Here is a 26,890-nt window from a genome sequence, read left to right on the forward strand (position 1 = left end):
GGCACCCCCACCTCCCATACTTTCCCTCTTTGTAGACGCAGTGTTAGTGATAGTGTTCCTAGCACTGAAAGTGTTGCATGTAATGAATTGGTCATACCTTTCCTCTCATTTCCAATGCCTTCTGCTGTCACAGCTACATTCACTGTCAATGTCTCTGTGTACCCCATCAAGGATATTTCCTTGCAATGTCATAAAGACTATTTGTTTGTTATTCATTCACCACCTCACTCCCTCAGAGACTCTGATTGTAACCTAATACTCATCTGAGTTTTCCAGTTACCTATTAACTTTGTAGATGGCTGTCTTCGAACTTCCACTGGCGAGAACAGTATACTCACACCTCATGTCCAATGTGTTCAGCCAAAGTCCTCAAAACCTACGCCTATCCATGTCCGACTCTCCCATGTGGGTTGACCTCTATGTCAGTGAGCATGGTTAGAAGATTATGTCATGTCTTCACTTTCCTCCACGTAAGTCCTGTTCCCTTTCTCTAACTGCTCCTACTCTGTGCTCCACCCTCTGAGGGAAGGTTCTGTGATGGATTGATGTATCGAGTAATGTGAAATATCTTTGCTAAGATATACTTGATACAGAGGACTCAGGCAGTCTCTTGTTTACTGTTGAACTCATCAACTTGTGTAAATATGTTAATTATAATAAAGCATTATTCGTTGAAAGTGGTGTTCAGAATGTTATTTCAGTATGAAATTCACTTGTACCCACAAATGTAAGGAACTACCAACTTTGTAAAAACTTTATAGCTTTTATAGCAAAGAACATTGATAAACATTAATTTATCTATGAAATTTGGTTTTCAAATATGCCAAAGTAGATAAGTGATCATGTGCAAAGAGTCAGATGAAGTCTCAAAAGGAGACATTAGACTTTTATGAAAAAATGGAGCATTAAAACTCTAAAGGCCAGTGGGTTATGTAGGTGAGAGATGGGGTCACACATATTACACTGTGACTGATGGTTGATGAAGTGATGTCACGATCATACATATTACACTGTGACTGAAGGCTGCTAAAGTGCTTCTATGGGATTGCTGGTACCAATCATCATTCATTTTTGTATTGTAACAATACATTATTATCCATTATTGGCATCTCTGTCTTTTCTCTCATGTAAGTGTGATGACATATGCTGTCTTGGCCAGCACTTTAATTGTCTTTGTTGTGTAATAATTTCAAATGCTCATTCAGTAATTGTTTGAAAATAGCTAATGTTATGAGTTAAGCTAAGAATGTTGCTATGGTAGTACTTGGGGAATAATCAATAATAATTTTGGAGGATATAGGAGAGAAGTGACTGAATTTCGTAATTTCAACATTAATTATGATTACTAAAACACTGTCTAAAAAAAGAACAAACTATTACTGAATTGTTGTGGCATTAAGTAGCATTCTCAGTGATAAGTGCACTTACTGTTTTCTTCTGTTGCTTATTAAATACACATTAATTTCAAATCTTTAATCATATAGTATGTAAATCAGCTTCTTACTAATATGGTTTATTAATTACTAACCCCCTCATCACATTTTCAGTGAAAATTCGACCTTTCCCTCCTTTATCTAATGCATCGAGTCTATCTATATCATCTTCTTTCAATTCAAAATCAAGCACCTGAAACAAACAACAGTTTTATATCACATCACCATAACTATATGAGAAATTGTTTTAAACAATGACTGATGCATAATTATATAATTTCATACCTGGAAATTTTCTTTTAGGCGTTTAGGATTTGAACTCTTTGGAATTACAGCAATTCCATGTTGAATTAAGTGCCGAAGAAGGATCTGTGCTGGTGTTCTATTGTACTTCCTTGCAATTTCATTCACAACAGGATCTGCCAATGGTGACAAATTGGGTACACTGAAAAATAAGTGTTATTTTATATCCTGGCTGCTTTCTGTAAAACAACTGCCACGAAAACATATCACTATGAATATTGATTTTTAATTGAATTCGTTAAATTCTGTAACATATTGTCAATATCAGAACACTCCAAATAAGACAATATTATATTGTAACCTTGCATTAGGTATTAACTAAACAGTATCAAGCTGGTCATAATATCACAATATAAAAATACTAAATGTCAATGTGAAAAGGTAACATCTTGGACTAAGTAATTTCTGAGGAAATTAGCAAGGACATTTCACATCTGATGTCTAGTATGATCATGAGTAACCCATGCATTGATCTGATTTTTTAATAGTCATGTGGTTTTTGTAATTTTTCAAATATTTACATCCTAAAATGTATCATTAGTTTCTCTTTCTTTGTGGTGTCCTCAGAGTGTTCATTTGCATTTATTCACAGTTCTGTTTTGTCTTTTCCTAATGAGTAGTGTACTCTATCATGTATGGATAGGAATAGGCAAGTCATGATATCATGTCTTTTAAAACAATTTCTTCATAAATCAATCTGCTTTTATCACAAAATAATCATAAGTTAAATTATTTTAAAGCTGGTAAAATTTTCTTTTTTCTTGTACATGTTAGAAATTTCCTATACCACTACAGCAAGTCACATGCATAGTCCCAAGAGCCCACAGTGCATACAACTTGCATGTCTGTACATTGTAACAGTCACTTCATTAGGATATGTCATACACACAGAAATTTTCAAGACTGATTAATAAACAAAATAGAGAAACATTAAATGTTTTAATGATTCAAAAATCAAACAATGCAAATTTCAGGATTGAATGTAACAATATTTTAAAAAGAGAAGTTGCTACTCACCATATAGAAGAGATTTTGAGTTGCAGGTAGCCACAGCAAAAGGTTATCACAAATATAGCTTTTGGCTAGTAAGGTCTTCATCAAAACTAGATACAAATGCACTTTCACGCAAATGCAACTCACACACACATGACTGGAGTCTCAGGCAAGTGAGGTCATACTGCGAGCAGCACCACCAGTGCATGATGGTAGTGGCTACTGTGTGGGCGTAAGGAGGAGGCTGGGGCAGGGAGGGGGAGGGATAGGCATAATATATCAGCAAATGTATGAGTACCTAGAACTGGATGGTATGTTAAGTGCATCACAGTTTGGTTACAGAAAAGGAAGGTCAGCTATACATGCCATAGAGCTCTTAGTTAAAGACATTCTAGCAGCATTTGAGGACCATGTGCACACACAGGTAACCTTATGTGATCTGAGCAAAGCTTTTGACTGTGTTGACCACTCACTTTTGCTCTCTAAACTTGAGTACTATGGAATATGTGATAAAAGTTTAAAACTCACCAAATCATACCTCAATAAAAGGAAACAAGTGGTGAGTTCAGGAAGTCATCTGTCAAACATACTCAAGGTTCAACACAGAGTGCCACAGGGATCTAAATTGGGACTACTTCTTTTCCTTGTACACATAAATGACTTACCAGGAAATATACATGTAAAGACATATATGTATGCAGATGACACAACTTTTCTATCTGTACACCATGTACTTGATAACCATGTAAGTGATATGAAAGTGGCAAAAGAAAATGCAATATCATGGTTTAATGCCAATGGTCTGCTATTAAATGAGGAAAAGACCCAGAATATGTGGTTCAGTCTATCAAAGACTACAAAAATAGAAAAACAAAAGGCAAAGTTTTTAGGTATCGTACTCGACAACAGTCTAACATGGAACTCTCATGTTGATCACATAGTGGTTAGGTTGTCAAGAGTTGTTGAAGAGACTGATGTGTTGTGTGACATTTGAGTATGTAAGGAGAGCGCACTTTGCCTTTTTTCAATCTGTTTTAAGGTATGGGTTATACTCTGGGGAAACAGCAGAAAAATAAATGAAATAATGGTGATCCAGAATAAAGCAACCAGAGTAATGGCTAAGGTAGATAATAGAACACGTTGTAAACCATTGTTCATTAAATATAGAATTTTAACAGTTATTAATTTATATATTATTGACAGTGTTAACTACATACTTGCTGAACTACCTAATTTAAGGGTAATAAATCAAAGGCATGACTACTATACAAGAACCTGTACTTCTCTGCTATTGCCACAAAATAGATTAGCTAAAACTAACAATAGTCATAAGTATATGGCAATTAAAATATATAACAAATTTTCTAAAAATGGGCCAATCAAGCCTGACAAATTATTTAAAGACAATGTTCATAACTTCTTGTTAACTAATCCATTCTATTCATTAGAATAATTTTTAGAAATGCCCGATATCAAAATTTATTTTGTAAAATTAATAGGTTAAGTGAACTGATGAAGTCTATTGCATGTAATAATGCTAAATGACCAATAAAGAATCTGAATCTGAATCTGTAAGGATGGCAGACAGTGACTTGCTGTTGGGGAGTACGCCAGAATGAGGTGGAAAAAGGGTAGGGCAGCTATGTGCAGTCAAGAGGTTAGATGGAGGGCAGCAGAGAGGTGGGGGGGGGGGGGGGGGGGGGGGATAGCAGAAAATGAGAGAAGTAAAAACGCTGGTGTGATGGATGAATGTAGGCTGTGTAGTGCTGGAATGGGAACAGAGAAGGGGGTGGCTGGGAGAGGACAATGACTAATGAAGGTTGAGGCCAGGAAGGTTATGGGAAAGTAGAATATATTGCAGGGAAAATTCCTACCTGGCAATTCAGAAAAGCTGTGAAGCAATCATTGAAACGAAGAATGTTATGTTTGGCAACTTGATCAGCAACAGGGTGGTCCACTTGTTTCTTGGCCACAGTTTGTCGGTGGCCATTCATGCAGCCACTATGCTGCATTCTATGAGGGTATGACAACTAAGAAGCTGTCTGTCTGCATGAATGGCCACTGAAAAACTATGGCCAAGAAACAACTGGATTTGTGATGACATGCTGTTGTACTTCATGCACTATGGGTTGGACAATCATCATGTTGGTACCACAGGTTCCTCCTATGCAGAGGAACATCTTCTAGCATCTGTGGAAGACGGTCTGTTAGGAGGCTGCTATACTTCTGTGTGTTCAGTGTTCTGTCTGTGAAAAAAGAGCCTGTGAGCTGATGGTTCACTATCCCACCACTCATTTATACTTCATGGACACTGACATTCCACCGAACAAAGCCAATGGAGATTGTCAATAGACCAATAGTGCATGTTTTGGCTGTTTATCTGACCATGACTGATAAATGTGGCTTCATAACTAATAAACTAACTAATACATCTGGAGTATCCTGTCTTAATATCCCTGAACAGAAGTTAACATGATTCTCATAATCATTTCCATGCAGCTCTTGGTGGAGAGAGATGTGATGGAGATGGAGCCTCTGTTAATGGAGAATGCATAGGACACTTGCCTGACTCATGCCACTCATTGCGATTCCATGGGAACTAACATGTGGCTCAACTGAAACAGAACCAGATTATTAATTTCCTCCTCTTCTGTCATCACCTGTTTCCTTCTGTTGTGCTGTCTGGAGTTACACTACCACTTTCACGTAACTGGGGTGAAGAGGTTGTAATAGTTGTAGTTGATGTCTATTGGAATATCTTGCCACATACAGTGTACAAGAATGAACTGCATCCCACCTTCACTCTCCATACACTGTGAGCATGTCAGATTTTTCTGCACTGGTAAACCCCATTTATGACTGTCACAAACTAATGACTCGCAAGTCACATTGCACTCAAGGAACACACAAGCACACTGTAAACAAATGTAACAACATTGTATGTAGAAACTAAGCAGGTTGAATAGCACAAACAAGTGTCAGCATGGAAACTTTCCAAAATACAATATCTTGTAAATGATTTTCGCTAGAAGGCTGCAATAAACACCACTCACATTCTATTTTACCCTACTTTTAGTTTGTTAATGTCAATAGGCATTGTTCCATTTAAAAAAGTACATGTTCACACAAGTAATACACTTTCTAAGTATTATTATAATCTAGAATGAAATATTCACTCTGCAGTGAAGTGTGTGCTGATATGAAACTTCCTGGCAGATTAAAACTGTGTGCCAGATTGAGCTTGAACGCAGAACTTTTGCCTTTCGTGGGCAAGTGCTCTACCAAGCACGACTCACGACCTGTCATCACAGCTTCAGTTCTGCCAGTACCTTGTCTGCTACCATTCAAACTTCAAGATGCTCTTCTGCAAACTTTGCAGAACTATACACATGGAAGAAAGGATATTGCTGAGACATGGCTTAGCCACAGCCTGGGGGATGTTTCCAGAATCAAATTTTCACTCTGTAGCGGAGTGTATGCTGATATGAAACTTTCTGGCAGATTAAAACTGTGTACCAGACTGAGAATTGAGCTTGAGACCTTTGCCTTTTATGGGAAAGTGCTCTACGAAAGCACTTGCCCACAAAAGGCAAAGGTCCAGAGTTCGAGTCTCTGTCCAGAAGACTCTGTCTACTAGGAAGACCTAAACCATTTGTTTACCATCCCCCTTATACCTATTGCTTCCCGTTTATCTAGAAGTATTTTGTGACCAACTGTGTCAAAACTTTACCAAGGTCTAGAAAAGTGCCAGTTACTTGTTCTCCTGCAGCTAGTGCTTCTAAAGAAACTTTTGTTAGCTTTTATTTATATAAAAGTTAACAAAAGTTCTCTTCCTTTTCCAGACCTGAAGCCAAGTTGTTCCTTGCACAGAAGTTGATATTTATCTAAACAATCTATAAGTCTCTTTTCCATAATAGTTGCTATTGCGTTTGGAAAGGAAGACAGTCATGAAACTGGTGTGTAATTCTCTACATATTCTCTATCACGTTTTTTATGTACTGGAAGAAATTCTGCATGCTTTAGGTAGTCAGGGAAGCAACCTGGTGAGAATGACTCACTTACAATGTCTGTTAGGGGTGCTGTTATGCTGCTAATTCTGTCTTTTAGTAGACACATTGGAACATCATCTAGACCTGTAGTCATTTTACTCTCCATTGTATGTACAAACCTCCTGATCCCCCCCCCCCCCCCCCCCCCCATTGATAGGAACCACTGGCATTGTGTAAGGTACTTACTTATTTGCAGCTGTATGTTGTGTTTATGGAAACTTTTCTTGCAGTTTGGTTGCTATACTACTAAAGTAGTTGTTTACAAAGTTGGAAAGTTCTTTAGGGTTAATTGATTAAAATATCTTTACCAAATAGCTTTGCTTTTGTTATTTTACTGCTTTATGGTCATATCATTTTGGATTCTTTTTGCTTCCTGAAGCAGTTTACCATATGTCCATTTGTTTCTGAGAAAGAACTATAAGAAGGCTGGGTCACACTTATTTACTTAATAGATCTGAGATATTTGAGAGTTTCAGAGGATTTTTTGATATCTTTCAATACTCAGTTCTTTCTGCCAGATTCCCCAACAGAATGTACCATCTTAGACAATGCCTCCTCAAATTTTCATTTGAATAGGTTCATGAACTTGAATTTTTTGTTTACAGGTGCTCCTGAATATACTTCTGACCATGTTTGGCTGGTCATCTGCATTGCAAATTCACGCCTTTTTACTTCAAAAACACCTCTTGCTTGAATTGGATCTCAGGCTCTTGTCGTATGTTTTTTTATTAAATGAGTGTCAGTGTCTTGTAATTACTTCACATTGTAAATTTGCATTCAATTTTGTTGACCGTGATTAATCAACCTTAAAAAAAAAAATTGTGTTATCCTTGTGAAATTACATGTTGTGCTACCCACAATAGTGACTAAACTTGAGACTTAGGTTTTCTTCCCTTTAACCACACTAAACAATTGCTACTTATTTCACTGAGGGTACTACTGCACTAAACTGCATAAAAAGAACTGTAACCAAATGAAGTGTGAATCATTCCTTTACCTGCATCCAAATGAGAACCATGAAACCTGAACTGACCATCCACTGTTATTATTTCAACAGTGGTATTAACCCTCAGCTGACTTTTCTGAACATATACCTTGATATGGGGTCTCTGAGACCCCTTCTGTTTAAACTGAGATTTAAGGTGTAAATCAAATGAAATTTTTAATTTAAGTTTGATAACATTTTATTTTACAATTATGTAAATGATGTTTAAATACATGTTGATTTGTTGCACTAAATAAAACCTGCAGCATTTTACTTTTTATCACACAAAATCATATACTTTTGCGCAGTTTTTTCAAAATAATACACATAAACAAATTGTTAGAAAATCGAGTTAAATACTGAAAAATTATAAAGCTCTAGAGCTAGTAAATTTTCATATAAAACTAAATTACAAGGTTTAATTTGCACATAACAGTTGCACCTGATACATACAAAAAGAAAATCTGCAAAATTGACATTCAGTGTTAGGATCTACATTTTTCTTTATCAGCACTCTTAACAGGTTTAATTTTAACTATAACTTTATGTATTTTATTGAAAAAACAGAAAGGTCCCCATCACAACTCTCCTGAAGTTTTCCTCTGAATGAGCCTCTACTAGCAGAACTGTGACCACTGGCTATTGTAAAATCATTGTCTTTTCCATCTGTTTCTTGGTCTATATCACTGACATCTTCCCACATACACCACCTAACAATTTCATGACTTAGTATTGTTAATAATGACAGGTTCCAGGGAGTATATTTCACATTATAATGAAGAAACCTCCAAAATAGTGTGTGCAATTAATAAGTCAACAATTACAAATTTTAGGGAAAGCTTGCAACACTTAGACTAGGATGGGCTGTATAGGGAACCTGATGCTAATTTAAAATTTCACCTCTTTCATGATATCTTTGGGAGTATATTTAAAAACAGTTTCCTTTAGAAAACTGAGATAAAAGTGTAAGTAAGCATCTAAAAATTGTGGCTTACTAAGAGGATAAAGATACCCTGCAAACAGAAAAGGGAAATATATCTTATAGCTAGAAGGAATAATGATCCAGAAAGAGTCAAACATTATAAAAGCTACTGCACTGTATTAATAAATGTTATTAAAAAGTACAAAACTACATAATTAAGTCTGAGATTAGCACCTCTGATAATAAAATTAAAATGTTTTAAATATTGTTAAGAGGGAAACAGGGCAACTGAGTAACTCTGTATTTCTAACAGTTAACAAAAAGTTAGAAGTAGAAAATGTTTTTAGTAATCACCTTTTAAGTTCTAGAGAGAAAATATGATCAAGCTGTTCATTAGAAAAAGCAAAGCTGTATATGGAAGAGGCAGTAACTATGCAATTTGATAAAACTGAAATTCAATGTACCTCTACAAGTGAAAATAATAAATTCACACAAAAGTAAAAGCTCACCTGGAATTGATGGCATTTTAAACAGAGTACTTAAAGCTTGTTGCCAACAAATAAATAAGAGTCACACCCACATATGTAGTAGCTCACTAAAACAGGGCATTTTTGCAGATAGGCTGAAATATGCTGTTGTAAAACAATTGCATTGGAAGGGGGATACATCTGATGCTAACTACTACCCAATCTCACTTCTGACAGACTTATCCAAAATTTTGGAAAAAGTAATGTACTCAAGTGTAGCTTCACATATTTGTAAAAATGGAGTACTAACAAAGGGTTGATTTGGATTTCAGAAAGGATTCTAAACATAAAATGCTATATATGCTTTCACTGAGCAACTATTAAATACTCTGAATAACAGAAAATTACACACTGGAATTTTTTGTGATCTCTCAAAGGCTTTTGGCTGTGTGAATCATGAGATTTTCTAGATAAGCTTAAGTATTGTGGTATGTGTGGGACAGTGCATAAACGGTTTAATTCACATTTAACTGGAAGAATGCAGAAGGTTGAAATTAACAGTACAGATGGTCTGCAAAAATCTGCAGAACTCTCTAACTGGGAAGGTAACAAGAAAAGTGTCCCACAGGATTCAGTCTTGGGTCCCTTATTGCTTTTAAAATATATTAATGAGTTGTCAGTCTATATTCATGAGGGTGCAAAACTAGTTATTTTTGCTGATGATACAAGTATAGTAATCACACCCAACAAACAAGAATTAGCCGAGGAAAGAGTAAATAATATCTTTCAGAAAATTATCTAGTAGTTCTCCACATATAGACTCTCACTAAATTCTATAGCTAAATCTACATCTACATCAACACTCTGCAAAACACCAGGAAGTGCATGGCAGAGCATAAATCCCACTAATAATAATAATAATAATAATAATAATTTTATTGTCATTCAGCTGGTTACAGCAATAGACAAAGTCAAGAGCTTATATTTCTACATAAACTACTATATCGATGTAAATTGGTTTAAACATAAAATAGGTACACATTAGAATACAGTATTTTCATCTTTAAAAAATTCATCAATGGTGTAAAACGGATTGTTCACTAGTAGCTTGTATAATTTAGCTTTAAAAATATTTACAGGCAGTTCTTTAAAGTCAGCACTTAGTCTATTAAACATCCTTAGTCCGAGAACTAGGTAGGAGTTCTGCGATTTTAATAATCTACGATATGGTACGTCTACAGATGTTCTTTTTCTAGTATTATGGCTATGAATATCATTTCTCAACACAAAATTAGAGACATTGTTTCTAATGTACAATAAAACATTGTAGATGAATAAGTTTATTACTGTAAGACACTGCAATTTAATAAACAGAGGTTTACAATGTTCTGTTTTATCAGAATCCATTATTATTCTGATCACTTTCTTCTGTAAAAGTAAAATGTCATTTACATGACAGCTACTACCCCACAGTAAGATTCCATAAGAGATGATGCTTTGGAAGAAGGTAAAATATGCTGATCTCACATAGTCATTGGGGACATGTCTTTTTAAATTTCTAATTAGATAAATGACTCTTGAAAGTTTAGCTAATATATTTTTAATGTGTGGTTCCCATGTTAATTTATTGTCAATAGTAACACCTAAAAATTTAACAGTTTCTAATTCTTGGTAATTGGGAATCTCTTTGAGGCTAAAGTAAAGTGTCTGGGTTTTGTTTTCATTTAGTAGGAAGCCGTTAGCTTTGAACCATAATGAGAACTGAGCAAGGGTATTTTCAGTCAGTGTTTTTAGTGTACCTAGATCAGAGCTTTTATGTAGAAAAGTTGTGTCATCAGCATACAATATTGTGTGAGAATTTATGAATAAGAGCAGGTCATTAATCATTAGTATAAACAGTAAAGGTCCAAGCACCGACCCTTGAGGCACTCCGTACCTAACATTAACCAAATTTGATTTCTCCCTACCAATGCACACAACTTGTTGACGGTTCTCTAGAAAAGACCTGAACATATTTATACTGTTGTCATCAAAACCATAGTAAACTAGCTTTTTCAGCACAGTGTCATGGTCTACACAGTCAAAGGCTCTGCTCAGGTCACAAAATGTAGCCTGGGCATAGTCCCTAGCCTCGAACACATCTAGGACTAATTTTACGAGGGAGTCCATTGCATCCGTTGTGGATTTACCTTTTCTAAATCCAAACTGTTTATCACTAATTATATTTAGTTTACCCAAGTAGACACTGTACCAGCTATTGAGAAAATACAGTATATACAGTTCTGTACAGTAAATGGCATAACACCATTGATAAATATAGACTTTGAATAGAAGGTTCTTGCTAATGCAGAATATTCAAAATTTCTGGGTGTGTGCATTGATGGTAAACTGAATTTGAAGAAACACAATGATGATCTACTGAAATGTTTGAATTCAGCTACTTATGCTATTAGGGTTATTGCAAATTTTGTTATTAACCATGTCGGAAAATTAGCCTACTATGCCTATTTTCATTTGCTGGTTTCATATGGCATCATATTTTGGGGTAATTCATCACTAACAGAAAAAGTATACATTGCACAAAAATGTGTAATCAGAATAACAGCTGGAGCCCACCCAACATCACCTTGCAGACATTTATTTAAGGATCTGGGGATATTCACTGCATCTTCACAAAAAATATATTAACTTATAAAATTTGTTATTAATAACCAATCCCAATTCAAAAATAATAGCAAAATGCATAGCTGAAACACTGGAAGAAAGTATTACCTTCGATATTATAGGTTAAATCTAACTTTGGCACAGGAAGAGGTGAATTATGCAGCTACAAAAGTGTTTGGTCATTTAACAAATGGGAGTAGACGTCTGACAGATAGCCAAACAGCACTTAAAAACAAATTATGAATGAATGAATTTATTAACCTTTGAGCATTTTCCATGTAATTGGTGTAATTATTTACATATAAAGCTAAGATACATAAAGTAGGCTACATAAAAATGTGTACATAAGTGGCACCTTTTACAAGTAATGTGAAAATTATCTGTGTAGGAAACTTGTAACTAGGAATTTATTACAATGTAATATAACAGTAGTCAGAACTTCATTTCACTTAAATCTGATTCCTCATACTCTTTTAATGAGTAGTATGCTTCCTCTTTGAAGCACTCTGCTAGAACATTCTTAAACATATTATAGGGAGCAGAATGGGCAGCTTTTCAAAGTTTATTGAAAAATCTGGGACCTAAAAATTTGTGGCTGTTGTGAAACTTAGCTTGCCTTCTGTAGGGACAATTGATATTTTACGTTAAAATTATTTAAATTCTCTTTAACTCTGAGATGGCAACTATACATTTAGAGGCTTGGGACTGTTTGAAGTGATGTTTACATGGTTCTGTTGGACTCAATGCTATACATTTGACAGACTTTTTTTGCCACTTTAATACAATTTTTGAGCTGGGGCAATTATCCCATAGAAGAGTTCCATAGATAAGGTGGGAGTGGAAAAATCCAAAATATGCATATATTAGTAGGGTTTTGCTTACATTATTCCTTAGTTTGTAAAGCAGGTAAATCACTCGAGAAAGTTTTGAGCACAAATTTTCAATATGACTCGCTCAGGTGAGGTTCTGGTCTGTATGGAAACCTAATGGTTTGATTATTTATTGATCTTCATTAGAGCAACTTAAATTGAAAACAGTGTCTTCAGTTTTATTGTTATTAATTTGTAAATAGTTTTTCCTGGAACCAGTTAGTGCATCGGTCCATTGCTACATTTACATTGTGTTGCAGCTCCTCTGGATTGTCAACCTGCATGATTAGACTCATATCATTTGCATACAGTACTGCCTGACAAGGCAGAAATGAGGGTAAGTCATATTATATATACAATGAACAGGAACGGATCCAGTACTGAGTCCTGTGGAACACCTGTCATAACTGGTTATGAGTCTGGCCTTTGGTTGTTTATAGTTACTGTCTGCTTTCTGTTGCTTAGGTATGACTCAGTAAGGTGAAGAGCATCCTCTCCAACTTCATAGTATTGAGGAATTTTTATAGGTATACTATGGGAGACAGGGTCAAAAGCTTTCCTCAGATCTAGAAGAGTTGCACAGGTTGTTTTCTTAGTCTCAAAAGAGTCATATGTTTTTGTGATGATAGTCTCAACTGCTTTTACAGTGGAAATATGAGGTATGAAATTATATTGTGAGGAGCTAAATAGATTATTATGCTCAAAATGCTGGTTCATCTGCCTGTGCATACAATATTCTATAATTTTTGATATGATTAGTTTAGCAATTGCTTTGCCAACCTGTCTGTAGGATACACGAGTCCAGCAGAAGTTGTTATATTGCTACTATCAAGAGCTGGAAGCAAAACTGCAGCTTTATTTGAATCCTCAGTGAGATTATTATTTGAGCCAGAACTGATAAAGTGTGCATTTATGGTGTTTTATGGACTGAAATGTTGTTTCGTTCATTTTTGGAGCTTATCTCTTTTTTGATAACTTTCCATGCTGCTTTACACTTGTTTATTGAATTGAGTTTGTACTTGTCATTCACATTCCTCTTGGCTGCTCTAATTTCTGATCTATACAACCTCCTTGCTGTTGTGTAAGCTTCCTTCTCAGCTTGATCCTGATGTGATCTGTCATTGTGCACTATAATTTCTTTCCTAAGTCTATGCAGGTGTAGTGCATACCAGTTTCTTAGTTCTTGCAGTTTATTACTCCATTTCTGCTTTTGGTGTTTTCTGTGATGCTGCTTTCAATGTTTTCTTTGATGTTTGGGCCAATGTGAGTTAAGGTTTCTTTTTTACTAATAATTCTAAAAGTTACCATGTTGATCAATGGCAGGCATGTAATTAGTAAGTACTGTATCCCAGTTTATGTGATTAGGATTGGTTTTTAACTGATTAAGTTATGTTCATTGATTGGCCTGATTACTCTTCCTAGTTCAGTTGAAGAACTGTCTGTTTTGTTGTTTAGGGGGTGCCACAGCCAAAACCCTGCGTGACCTGACTGTCGAGGTTTACAGTACTAAATTCAGTTTTATCTGGCTGAAAGTCACATATTATATTATCTAAGCAAGCAATGAGCCTGGTGGGTTTGTCATTTAGACATTAGAAGTTTAATGATCTTAATATGTCTACTAGATGCTTCACAAGTTTGGTTTTATACCTAATATCTTGTTAATTTCACCAAATATAAAAAGTGCCCAATTATTGTATTTTAAGAGCATTATTATCAGTTTTTTTGAGATTTTCTGTGAATTGTTCTGTGTTATTACTAGGAGAATGGTACACTATTAGTTCATGACTTGGTACACTATGTGATCAAAAGCGATCAAAAGTCAGGACTTCATGCAGGCCAGTCCATTACAGGGATGCCATTGTCGTGTAACCAGTCTGCCACATGCTGTGCATTATGAACAAGTGCTTGATCATGTTGAAAGATGCAGTCGCCATCCCCAAATTGCTTTTCAACAGTGGGAAGCAAGAAGGTGCATAAAACATCAGTGTAGGCCTGTGCTGTGATAGTGCCATGCAAAACAACTAGGGGTCAAGCCCCCTCCATGAAAAACACGACCACACCGTAACACCACCGCCTATGAATTTTACTGTTGGCACTACACACACTGGCAGATGACGTTCAGCAGCCATTCTCCATACCCACATCCTGCCATTGGATCGTCACATTGTGTACTGTGATTTGGCACTCCACCAAATGTTTTTCCACTGTTCAATCAGCCAATGTTTATGCTCCTTACATCAAGCAAAGACTAGTTTGACATTTACTGGTGTGATGTGTGGCTTATGAGCAGCTGCTCGACGATTAAATCGAAGTTTTCTCAGCTCCCACCTGTCGTTGTACTTGCAGTGGATCGTGATACAGTTTAGAATTCCTGTGTGGTGGTCTGGGTAGATGTCTCCCTATTATACATTACGACCATCTTCAACTGTCGGCAGTCTCTGTCAGTCAACAGACGAGTCCGGCCTGTGTGTTTTGTGCTGTGCTTGTCCCTTTATGTTTCCACTTCACTATTACTTTGGAAACAGTGAACCTAGGGATATTTAGGAGTGTGGAAATCTCTTATATGGTCATATGACACAAGTGACACCCAATCACCTGACCACATTTGAAGTCCATGAGTCCCGCAGAGCACCCCATTCTACTCTCTCACGATGTCTAACGACTACTGAGGTTGCTCATTTGTAGTGCCTGGCAGTAAGTGGCAGCACAATGCTCCTAATATGAAAAACATATGGTTTTGGGGGTGTCTGGATACTTTTGATCACATATTGTACCATTATTGCTGAGACTTCAAAAGCTGCTTCTGTACAAAGAGAATTTACATCTATCACTTCATATTCTAAATTGTTTGTTTCTTTGATGAAGATTGAAACACCACCATGCTAAAAATTTTTTCTACAGTAACATGCTAATTGGTATCGAGAGGTACACTTAATTCAAGTTCACTATGATTTAACTAGTGCTCATTGATTAGCAGAGCATCGTAATTTAATTCTTCCAACCAACATTCAATTTCCGTGAGTTTATTTATTAATGACTGTATATTAATATGCAAGAAAAATGCACTTTTTGCATTATTGTCTGACTGGTTGGACACAAAAAATTCTTGACTATTGTCATCTGGCTGCCCCAGGTGAGATGCATCAGATGACTTAAGCTGTGCCTCTGTTGTGTGATTCAAAGAATTTCTGAATGAAAACTTGTTGTAGTCAGTAGATGAAATCTTATGTTAAACTGACATGCTCCATATCATAATGAGATGTCATATTCTTGATCTATTGAACAAGTATTAATGTAATGTAATGAAACCAGGTACATAGTTCAGAAGTTGTAGTCTAAGACACTCCAACACATTATTCAAACTATCCTTCCATCACTGATTGTTTTCAGCATGTTGCAATGATCGAAAGAACAAACACCAGCTACCAAGAGCAACAAAGCTAATAAAGTGAATTAGCTAAACTCCCTTCTCAACTGCGGCTTCTCTTTTATGTCTTTTGATTCTTATAATGGCAATGTGGATTCTATAAAAGTTGTAAATAACCTTTTGCTCACTATATGTTGTCCTCACTAACTAGAGTTCCAGAGAATGTATTCCAGTCAATACTGTCACTACAATGTTTCTCCAAACTTGCAAATGCTTAAATGTTTCTTCAGTCAACTTTCACCAGTTTTTCCATTCTTCTGTAAATAATTCCTGTCAATTTTTTGGAACCATGACTCACTAAACCAGTGGTCCATAGGAGTCAGGACTGTCCTTCTTTGTAATTGGAGTTATTACATTCTTCTTAAAGTGTAAGGGTATTCCATCTGTCTAAATGAATATTGTAGGTGGAATAGTTTCATTTCTGGCTACTCCAAGGATCTCTATAATTTGGTGGGAATCTTATCTACCCCAGTGGCCTTGTTTCAACTTTGTTTTTTCAGTGCTCTGTTAAATTCTTGTCTTTGTATTGTATCTCCCATCTTACTTTCATTTATTTTCTTTGCTATTTCTTTAATGTTGTTTACAAATGCATTTTGCATTTATAACTCCTCTTCGTAATCCTTGCGTCTTTCAGCCTTCCCAATGCTTAGTACTGGCTTACCATCTGAGTCCTTGATATTGAGGCACTTCTCTATTCTCCAAAGGTCATTTTAATTTTCTATAGTCAGTATCTATCTTTCCCCTGGTTATGTAGGCTCCTACGGTCTTGTATGTGTCCAATAGACATCCATGCTTAGCCATTTTGCACTTTCTGTCAATCTCATTCGTAGACAACTAATTCCTTTTTGCCTGCTACATTTACTACATTTTATAGTTTCTCCTTTTGTCAACCAAATTCCTTATCTCCAGTGATATCCAAGGATTTTTACAAAGCCTTATTTTCTTACTTATTTGACTCTCTGCTGCATTTAGTATTTCATCTCTCAAAGGTAACCATTTTTGTTGTACTCTATTTATTTCCCCTATTTCAGTCACTAATTATCCAATAATTCATCTGAAATTCTCGGCAGTTTCTGGTTATTTTGTTTTATCCACATTCCATCCCCTTAATTTTTCACCTCTGGCAGTCTCTTCAGTTTTCATGTGCGGTTCATAATAAATAAATTATGACTGGTGTCCCCATCTGCCCATGGGTTTGTTTTGGAGTTTAAAATATGCTTTCAAAATCTCTGTATTGCCATTATGTAATTAGTCTGAAACCTTACAGTGTCTCCAGATGTCTCACAGTTTTATTTAAGAAGTACTTTAATGGGTATGGGAGAAAAAATTATAAAGGAATAAGTAGTGCCACTGGCAGAAACCTCTAAACCACATGAGAATACGATATAAAGTTGCAAAAGATATAAACATTCAGTCTATTTATTTCATTAATCAGTACATAACTCTCAGGTATGCTGCTGGAGCCAAATCAAAATTGGCAGCTAGAAAGAATATCCAGTATGTTGCAGTGCAACTGTCATTTGAATTTCTTATTTTTCTCAGCTTGTAACAGTGGCAAGTACATGGCTCTAGTAAGTAGCCAAAGTGGTAAAGTTTGTAAATAAATGAAACATTTATATAATGTAGGCTCAATTCTTTGTTTACCTAAACAATATAAAAGTTTTCAATTAATATCCAAACTTCAGGTCTAAACTTACTAAGATATGGAGATAACCTCATGAGTTCATGGACTGTGCACGTTAGCAGGAGACTGTTCAAGCTGGTGGAGGCTCTCTAATGGTGTGAAGCTTGTGCAATTGGAGTGGGGACCCCTGTTACATCTAGATATGACTCTGTCAGGTGACATGAATGTAAGTGTCCTGTCTCATCACCTGCATCTATTCATGTCCTTTATGCATTCTGATGGACTTGGGAAATTCCAGCAGGACAATGCAACACCCCACATGTCCAGAATTGCTACAGAGTCGCTCCGGGAACATCAGTCTGATTTTAAACACTTCTGCTAGCCACCAGACTCCCCAGACATGAACATTATTGAGCATATCTGGGATGCCTTGCGACGTGCTGTTCAGAAGAGATCTCTACCCCCTCGTACTCTTACGGATTTATGGACAGTCCTGCAGGGTTCATGGTGTCATTTCTCCCCCCCCCCCCCCCCAGCACTACTTCAGGCATTAGTTGTGTCCATGCCATGCCATGTTGCAGGACTTATGCATGCTCAAGGGAGCCCTACACGATATTAGGCGGGTGCACCAGTTTCTTTGGCTCTTTAGAACACAGCACTCAGTTGCAGCTAAGATGATAGATTCCGTGGCTGCTTTCACAGGTAGCCTTATCTTTGATGGGGTAGGAGATGCCTGTGACAGGACTGGAGTAGGTGGCAATGGAAGGAGGTAAAAACAACAGGTGTTGCAGGGGTGTGAGCTGTGAAGCAAGTGTTTTGGAGCAAGGATGAAATGGGGATGGACAAATATATTGCATAGATTGGGTGGGCAGCAGAATAGCTCTGTGGGAGGGATGGGGAGGATAGTGGGACGGATATTTATTATTTCAGAGTATGATAACAGATAGTTGAAACCCTGTTAGAAAATGTATTTCAATTGCTCCAGTTTTTGGTGATACTGAGTCATGACAGTAGTTAATTTGGGGGATGACAGTTAAGTGGGGAGACAAGGCATGAGAGATCTGTTTCTGGACTTGGCTGGGAGTGTAATTTCAGTCTGTGAAAGCTCAGTGAGGCCTTTGGTACATTTGGACAAGGACTTCTCGTCACTAAAGCTGCAACGGCTGTGGGTGGCTGTGCTTCTTGGTGTGGTATGAGTAACAGTCACTTGATGGCTGGCAGATATGATGTGTACAGAAGTACTGGTGGGGCATCCTTGAGGTGGAGGTCAGCACTGAGGAAGGTGGCTTGTTGGGCTGAGGAGAACTAGGTGAAAAGAGTGGGGGAGAAAATGTTGAAGTTCTGGAAGAATGTGGATAGGGTGTCATCATTGCCTGTCTATATCATATAGATGTCATCAGTGTATACGAAACACATGAGAGATTTGAGATTATGGGTCACTGTCAAGGATTTCTGTAGATAGCCCATTTCAGTTAACATAAAATCATGCCATGGGGTGCCGATTGGTGTACGACGGATTTGTTTGTAGATGATACCTCCCAAGGAGTAGTAATTGTGGGTGAGGATGTAGTTGGTCATGGTGATGTGGAAGGAGGTTGTAGGTCTAGAGGCACTTGGATGTTGGGAAAGGTAGTGCTCATTAGTGTCAAGGCATTGGGTATACTAGTGTAGATGGAGGTAGCATTGACAGTGATGGGTGGATTACCAGATGGTCAAGAAACAGGAACTGTGGAGAGTCTATGGAGGAAATGTTTGGTGGGTTATACACTCCTGGAAATTGAAATAAGAACACCGTGAATTCATTGTCCCAGGAAGCGGAAACTTTATTGACACATTCCTGGGGTCAGATACATCACATGATCACACTGACAGAACCACAGGCACATAGACACAGGCAACAGAGCATGCACAATGTCGGCACTAGTACAGTGTATATCCACCTTTCGCAGCAATGCAGGCTGCTATTCTCCCATGGAGACGATCGTAGAGATGCTGGATGTAGTCCTGTGGAACGGCTTGCCATGCCATTTCCACCTGGCGCCTCAGTTGGACCAGCGTTCGTGCTGGACGTGCAGACCGCATGAGACGACGCTTCATCCAGTCCCAAACATGCTCAATGGGGGGCAGATCCTGAGATCTTGCTGGCCAGGGTGGTTGACTTACACCTTCTAGAGGACGTTGGGTGTCACGGGATACATGCGGACGTACATTGTCCTGTTGGAACAGCAAGTTCTCTTGCCGGTCTAGGAATGGTAGAACGATGGGTTCGATGACGGTTTGGATGTACCGTGCACTATTCAGTGTCCCCTCGATGATCACCAGAGGTGTACGGCCAGTGTAGGAGATCGCTCCCCACAGCATGATGCCGGGTGTTGGCCCTGTGTGCCTCGGTCGTATGCAGTCCTGATTGTGGCGCTCACCTGCACGCATACGACCATCATTGGCACCAAGGCAGAAGCGACTCTCATCGCTGAAGACGACACATCTCCATTCATCCCTCCATTCACGCCTGTTGCGACACCACTGGAGGCGGGCTGCACGATGTTGGGGCATGAGCGGAAGATGGCGTAAAAGTGTGCGGGACCGTAGCCCAGCTTCATGGAGACGGTTGCGAATGGTCCTCGCTGATACCCCAGGAGCAAATGTCCCTAATTTGCTGGGAAGTGGCGGTGCGGTCCCCTACGGCACTGCGTAGGATCCTACGGTCTTGGCGTGCATCCGTGCGTCGCTGTGGTCCGGTCCCAGGTCGACGGGCATGTGCACCTTCCGCCTAACCACTGGCGACAACATCGATGTACTGTGGAGACCTCACCCCCAACGTGTTGAGCAATTCGGCGGTACGTCCACCCGGCCTCCCGCATGCCCACTATACGTCCTCGCTCAAAGTCCGTCAACTGCACATACGGTTCACGTCCACACTGTCACGGCATGCCACCAGTGTTAAAGACTGCGATGGAGCTCCGTATGCCACGGCAAACTGGCTGACACTGACGGCGGCGGTGCACAAATGCTGTGCAGCTAGCGCCATTTGACGGCCAACACCGCGGTTCCTGGTGTGTCCGCTGTGCCGTGCGTGTGATCATTGCTTGTACAGCCCTCTCGCAGTGTCCGGAGCAAGTATGGTGGGTCTGATACACCAGCGTCAATGTGTTCTTTTTTCCATTTCCAGGAGTGTATATAGAAGGGGACTACTAAGGAGGTGTGATCATGAGAAATGATTGAATAACCAACAAAAGGATAACATTCTGCAAGCTGGGGCATGGAATGTCAGAATTTTGAACACGGCAGGGAAGCTAAACAAATTAGTAGGGGAAGGAGTAGAAGAAAAAATTACAGGAGAAAATGGGCTCGGTAGCAGGAATGAGAGATGAAAAAGACTAACTAAGTTCTGCAACAAATTTCAAATGGTAATATCAAATTCTCTGTTCAAGAATCACAAGAGGAGGAGGTATACTAGGAAAATGCCAGGCGATACAGGAAGATTTCGGTCAGGCAGAGATTCTGAAATCAACATTGGATTGTAAGGTGTACCTAGGGACAAATGCAGAATCAGAATACAATTTGGTAATGATGAAGAGTAGGCTTAAGTTTAAGAGGTTAGTCAGAAATAATCAATGCACAAAGAAGTGGAACACAGAAGTCCTAATGAAGAAGGGATACACTTGAAGTTCTCTGAGGCTGCAGAGACTGATAATAAATGGCTCAGTTACGTAGTTCAGTTGAAGAGGAATGCATATCTCTAAAAAGGTCAGTAACAGATGGTGGAAAGACAAAATAGGTACAAGGAAGATAACTGTAAAGCAACCATGGGTAATGGAAGAAATAGTTCAGTTGATCGAAGAAAGAAGGAAGTTCTAAAATGTTCAGGGAAATTTAGGAATATAGAAATACAAGTCATTAAGATATGAAATAAATAGAAAGTGCAGGCAAGATAAGGTGAAATGGCTACGTGAAAAAATGAACAAATCAAAGAAGACATGATTGTCATATGGACCAAATCAGTATATAGAAAAGTGAAAACAACCTTCGGTAAAACTAGAAGCAAAGGTGGTAAGATTAAGAGTGCAATGGGAATTCCATTGTTAAATACAGAGGAGAAAGTGGATAGGCGGAAAGAGTACATTGAGGGCCTCTATGAAAGGGAGGACTTACATGGTGACGTGATAGACGAAGAAACAAGGGTCAGTAGGGAAGAGATAAGGGATCTAGTACTAGACACAGAATTTAGAAGAGCTTTCAAAGATTTAAAATGAAATAAACCAGAAGGGAGAGTTAACATTCCGTAAGAAGTGGCAGCAAAATAATTATTCATGCCGATGAGCAGAATGTATGAGACTGGTGATATACCATCGGACTTTTGAAGAAACATCATCCACGTAATTCCCAATACTGAAAAATCTGACAAGTGTGAGAATTATTGCACAATCAAACATCATCTACACAATTCCCAAGATTGAAAAGTCTGACAAGTGTGAGAGTTATTGCACTATCAGCTTAACAGCATATACATCCAAGCTGCTAATAAGAATAACATAAAGAAGAATGGAAAAGAAAATTGAGGATCTGCTAGATGACAATCAGTTTGGCTTTAGGAAAGGTAAAGGAACCTGAGAGGCCTTTTCTGACTTTGTGGTTGATAATAGAGGCAAGACTGAAGAAAAATCAAGAGACCAGTAATGTAAAATGATGCAAGACCTTCAAAATCCTGAGAAAAATGTGAGCAATCTATAGGGAAAGCTAGCTAATATACAGTATGTACAAGAACCAAGAGGTAACAATAAGAGTGCAAGACCAAGAATGGGGTGCACAGGTCAGAAAGGGTGAAAGTGTGTGAAACAGGAAAGTCTTTTACCCCTACTGTTCAGTCTAGGTGTTGAAGAAGCAATGATGGAAATAAAAAAAATGGTTCAAGAGTGGGATTAAAACTCAAGTTGAGAGGATATCAGTGTTAAGATTTACTGATGACATTCTTATTCTCAGTGAAAATAAAGAAGAATTACAGTATCTGTTGAATGGAATGGATAGTCTAATGAGTACAAATATGAAGTGAGAGTAAGTTGAATAAAGATGAAAGTAATGACAAGTAGCATAAACAAGAACAGTGAGAAACTTAACATCATAATTGGTGATTACTAAATAAATGAAGTTAAGAAATTCTGCTACATAGTCAGCAAAATAACCCATGATAGATGGAGCAAGGCAGACATGAAAAGAAGACTAACACTATCAAAATGAGCATTCCTGGCCCAAAGAAGTCTACTAGTATCAAACATGGGTCTTAATTTGAGATAGAAATTTCTGAGAATGTATGTTTGAAGCACAGCATTGTTTGAGAGTGAGATATGGACTGTGGGAAAACCAGAACAGAAGACAATATGAGTATCTGAGATGTGTATGTTAAGATAAGGAATGAGGAGGTTCTCTGCTGAATCAGCAATGAAAGGAATATAATATAGAAAACACTGACAAGAAGAAGTGATAGGATAGTAAAACATCTGTTGAGACGTCAGGGAATAACTTCCATGGTACAAGAGGGAGCTGTACAAGATAAAAACTGTAGAGGAAGATAGAGATTGGGACACATCCAACAAATAACTAAGGACATAGTTTGCAGTTGCTACTCTGAGATGAAAATGTGTCACAGACCAGAAAGAAATTTATGACAGGTTGCATCAAACCAGTCAGAAGACTGGGGGCATAGTAACCAGCCATGTTGGGGCATCCTGGGTGTTTAGATTTGTGTACTTTAACAAGCATGTAGAAGGTAGGAGTATGATGAGTGCTGGGGTGTGAGGAGAGAGGCTTAGGGGAGGGCTTGGGGGATGGGGAAGAGTCAAAGTTCCTGTGGAATTTGTGGAATGTGACAGAGCTTGTAGGTGAATGTACCTGACAGCTGACTAGGTCTCTCTGCCTGGTAATCTCTCTGGTTCATAACCATGCTGGTGGAACCTTTATCAGAAAACAGGATTATAAGATTGGGATTGTTGCTCATGTGTTCGTGGGTTGTTCTTTGTGAATGTGTTTGAGTTTTATACATGTGATGAAGGATATCCAAAGCTGAATAAAGGTTGTCCAAAAGCTGAATATTCCTATCATTCTTTTTCATTGTGCCTGTGTGTGACTCAATCCTCTGTGTAGTGAGTAGCAATCTATCCTTACCATATTGTTTGTATTATACTGTTGACTTTCCACTGTTTGATTTAATGCTAAGAGTAATACAACTTGTATTAAAACTTTACTTGGAGGTAAATGAATGAATTCAGACAACAACATAAAAGAACAAGATGAGGAGTCATGCACCATAACTGCAAATCTTTCACATTGTGGTAGATAAAAATGTGTAAACTTACTTTGCACCAGTAGTACTTAGAGCTGGTGATCCAATAGGGCCAAAAGCACACACAGTGATATCTAAGGCCTTGCAAAAGGCAGCGAGCTCTTTCTGTTGGCAATACAGTTGTGCCTCAACTTGCAGGTTTGCTGGCTTAATGCGTGCTGAATTTACTATACGCTTGACCTGGCGAGCATTAAAGTTGGAAAGCCCAATTGACAATGCCCTTCCAGCATCTACTTGTGCTTCCATAGCCTGGTAATGAAAAGAATATTTCAGTAGATGTCTCACAAAGATGTCTGATGGAGTAAAACAATGACTGCGAACCATACCTTCCATACGCTAACGTGGTCTGTTGTAACATCAGGTGTTGGATACTTGTGATATGCCTCTACATTGTCACCATCGATTTCAACTAGGCCAACAGCATGGTGAAGCAGATATAAGTCAACATATGATAACTGCAATGCTGCCAGTGATTCTTTAAGGTATTTCTCAACCTTTTCAGGCTTCATTGCCCAGCTTGGTAGCTAGAACAAAATACAGAACATTTCAAATTGCAAGAGCTTTCGCAACCGGCGGTTGCTTCGTCAGGAAAGAGGGAAGGAAAAGGAAAGATGAAAGGATGTGGGTTTTAAGGGAGAGACTAAGGAGTCATTCCAATCCCGGGAGCGGAAAGGCTTAACTTAGGGGGAAAAAAGGATAGGTATATACTCGCGCACACACACACACACACACACACACACATATCCATCCATACATATACAGACACAAGCAGACATATTTAAAGCCAAAGAGTTTGGGCAGAGATGTCAGTCGAGGCAGAAGTGCGGAAGTGCACAGGCAAAGATGATGTTGAATGACAGGTGAGGTACGAGTGGCGGCAACTTGAAATTAGCGGAGATTGAGGCCTGGTGGATAACGAGAAGAGATGATATATTGAAGGGCAAGTTCCCATCTCCGGAGTTCGGATAGGTTGGTGTTGGTGGGAAGTATCCAGATAACCCGGACGGTGTAACACTGTGCCAAAATGTGCTGGCCGTGCACCAAGGCATGTTTAGCCACAGGGTGATCCTCGTTACCAACAAACACTGTCTGCCTGTGTCCATTCATGCGAATGGACAGTTTGTTGCTGGTCATTCCCACATAGAAAGCGTCACAGTGTAGGCAGGTCAGTTGGTAAATCACATGAGTGCTTTCACACGTGGCTCTGCCTTTGATCGTGTACACCTTCCGAGTTACAGGACTGGAGTAGGTGGTGGTGGGAGGGTTCATAGGACAGGTTTTACACTGGGGGCGGTTACAAGGGTAGGAGCCAGAGGGTAGGGAAGGTGGTTTGGGGATTTCATAGGGATGAACCAAGAGATTACGAAGGTTAGGTGGATGGCGGAAAGACACTCTTGGTGGAGTGGGAAGGATTTCATGAAGGATGGATCTCATTTCGGGGCAGGATTTTAGGAAGTCGTATCCCTGCTGGAGAGCCACATTCAGAGTCTGATCCAGTCCCGGGAAGTATCCTGTCACAAGTGGGGCACTTTTGGAGTTCTTCTGTGAGAGGTTCTGGGTTTGAGGGATGAGGAAGTGACTCTGGTTATTTGCTTCTGTACCAGGTCGGGAGGGTAGTTGCGGGATGCGAAAGCTGTTTTCAGGTTGTTGGTGTAATGGTTCAGGGATTCAGGACTGGAGCAAATTCGTTTGCCACGAAGGCCTAAGCTGTAGGGAAGGGACCGTTTGATATGGAATGGGTGGCAGCTGTCATAATGGAGGTACTGTTACTTGTTGGTGGGTTTGATGTGGATGGATGTGTGAAGCTGGCCATTGGACAGATGGAGGTCAACGTCAAGGAAAGTGGAATGGGATTTGGAGTAAGACTTCTAAGGTAAGTCTTTCCGCTCCCGGGATTGGAATGATTCCTTACCCTCTCCCTTAAAACCCACATCCTTCCGTCTTTCCCTCTCCTTCCCTCTTTCCTGAAGAAGCAACCGTCGGTTGCGAAAGCTAGAAATTTTGTGTGTGTGTTTGTGTGTTTTATTTATTGTGCCTGTCTACCAGCACTTTCCTGCTTGGTAAGTCTTGGAATCTTTGTTTTTAATATATATAAACAAAGATTCTGTAACTTACCAAACGAAAGCGTTGGTACGCTGATAGAAACAATAACAAACACAAACACACACACAAATTTCAGGCTTTCGCAACCCACGGTTGCTTCTTCAGGAAAGAGGGAAGGAGAGGGAAAGATGAAAGGATGTGGGTTTTAAGGGAGAGGGTAAGGAGTCATTCCAATCCTGGGAGTGGAAAGACTTACCTTGGGGGGAAAGAGGCACAGGTATACACTCACACACACACACACATATCCATCCGCACATATACAGACACTGAGATTTGTGTTGTACTTTGTTTCGCCAATTGTAACTCTTTCTTATACAGTTTCTTAGTGGTTTTTTCGAGATCCTTAATTTCATTAGAATTGTTTACTTTGGCAAGCGCTTCAACAGCAGTAGCTTATTTTTTAGATTCTCCAGTTCTTTGGTGTACCACAATTTACCCTTTCTTGTTTTATGATATTTCTTTTGAACAAGATGGGCTTTTAAAGTACCTGTTGAGTAATTGTGGAATGTTTCATAAACTGTTTGGGCACTGGAATCACAGTTTTGAAATAATTTGTCCCAGTTTGTTATGCTCAGCTGGTGTGTTAGTTTTATGAGATTGTGTTTTCTTAATATTAAGGTATTGGATTTTGTTAACTTTTGTGCAGCCTTGCTCTTATCCCCTTCTATAAAATGTCTTAACTCTACTGTTATCATGGTGTGTGAAGAAGTGAAG

The 26,890-nt window shown here is 38.6% G+C and overlaps 1 protein-coding gene across 1 annotated transcript in view; it reads right to left on the reverse strand.

Annotated features, from left to right (window-relative positions):
* The window catches only part of LOC126334694 (dihydrodiol dehydrogenase 3-like), a 73,075-nt gene that overhangs the window by 27,611 nt on the left and 18,574 nt on the right, over positions 1–26,890 (reverse strand). Inside the window, exons 3-6 of the mRNA XM_049997194.1 lie at positions 24,400–24,597; positions 24,087–24,322; positions 1,719–1,878; positions 1,529–1,626 (exon numbers count right to left, since the gene is read on the reverse strand). Coding sequence (XP_049853151.1) covers positions 1,529–1,626; positions 1,719–1,878; positions 24,087–24,322; positions 24,400–24,597 — 692 coding nt within the window. The remainder of the gene's footprint in view (positions 1–1,528; positions 1,627–1,718; positions 1,879–24,086; positions 24,323–24,399; positions 24,598–26,890) is intronic.

Source organism: Schistocerca gregaria, chromosome 2, assembly GCF_023897955.1.
Source record: "Schistocerca gregaria isolate iqSchGreg1 chromosome 2, iqSchGreg1.2, whole genome shotgun sequence".
In the NCBI taxonomy this organism is placed as follows: Eukaryota; Metazoa; Arthropoda; class Insecta; order Orthoptera; family Acrididae; genus Schistocerca; species Schistocerca gregaria.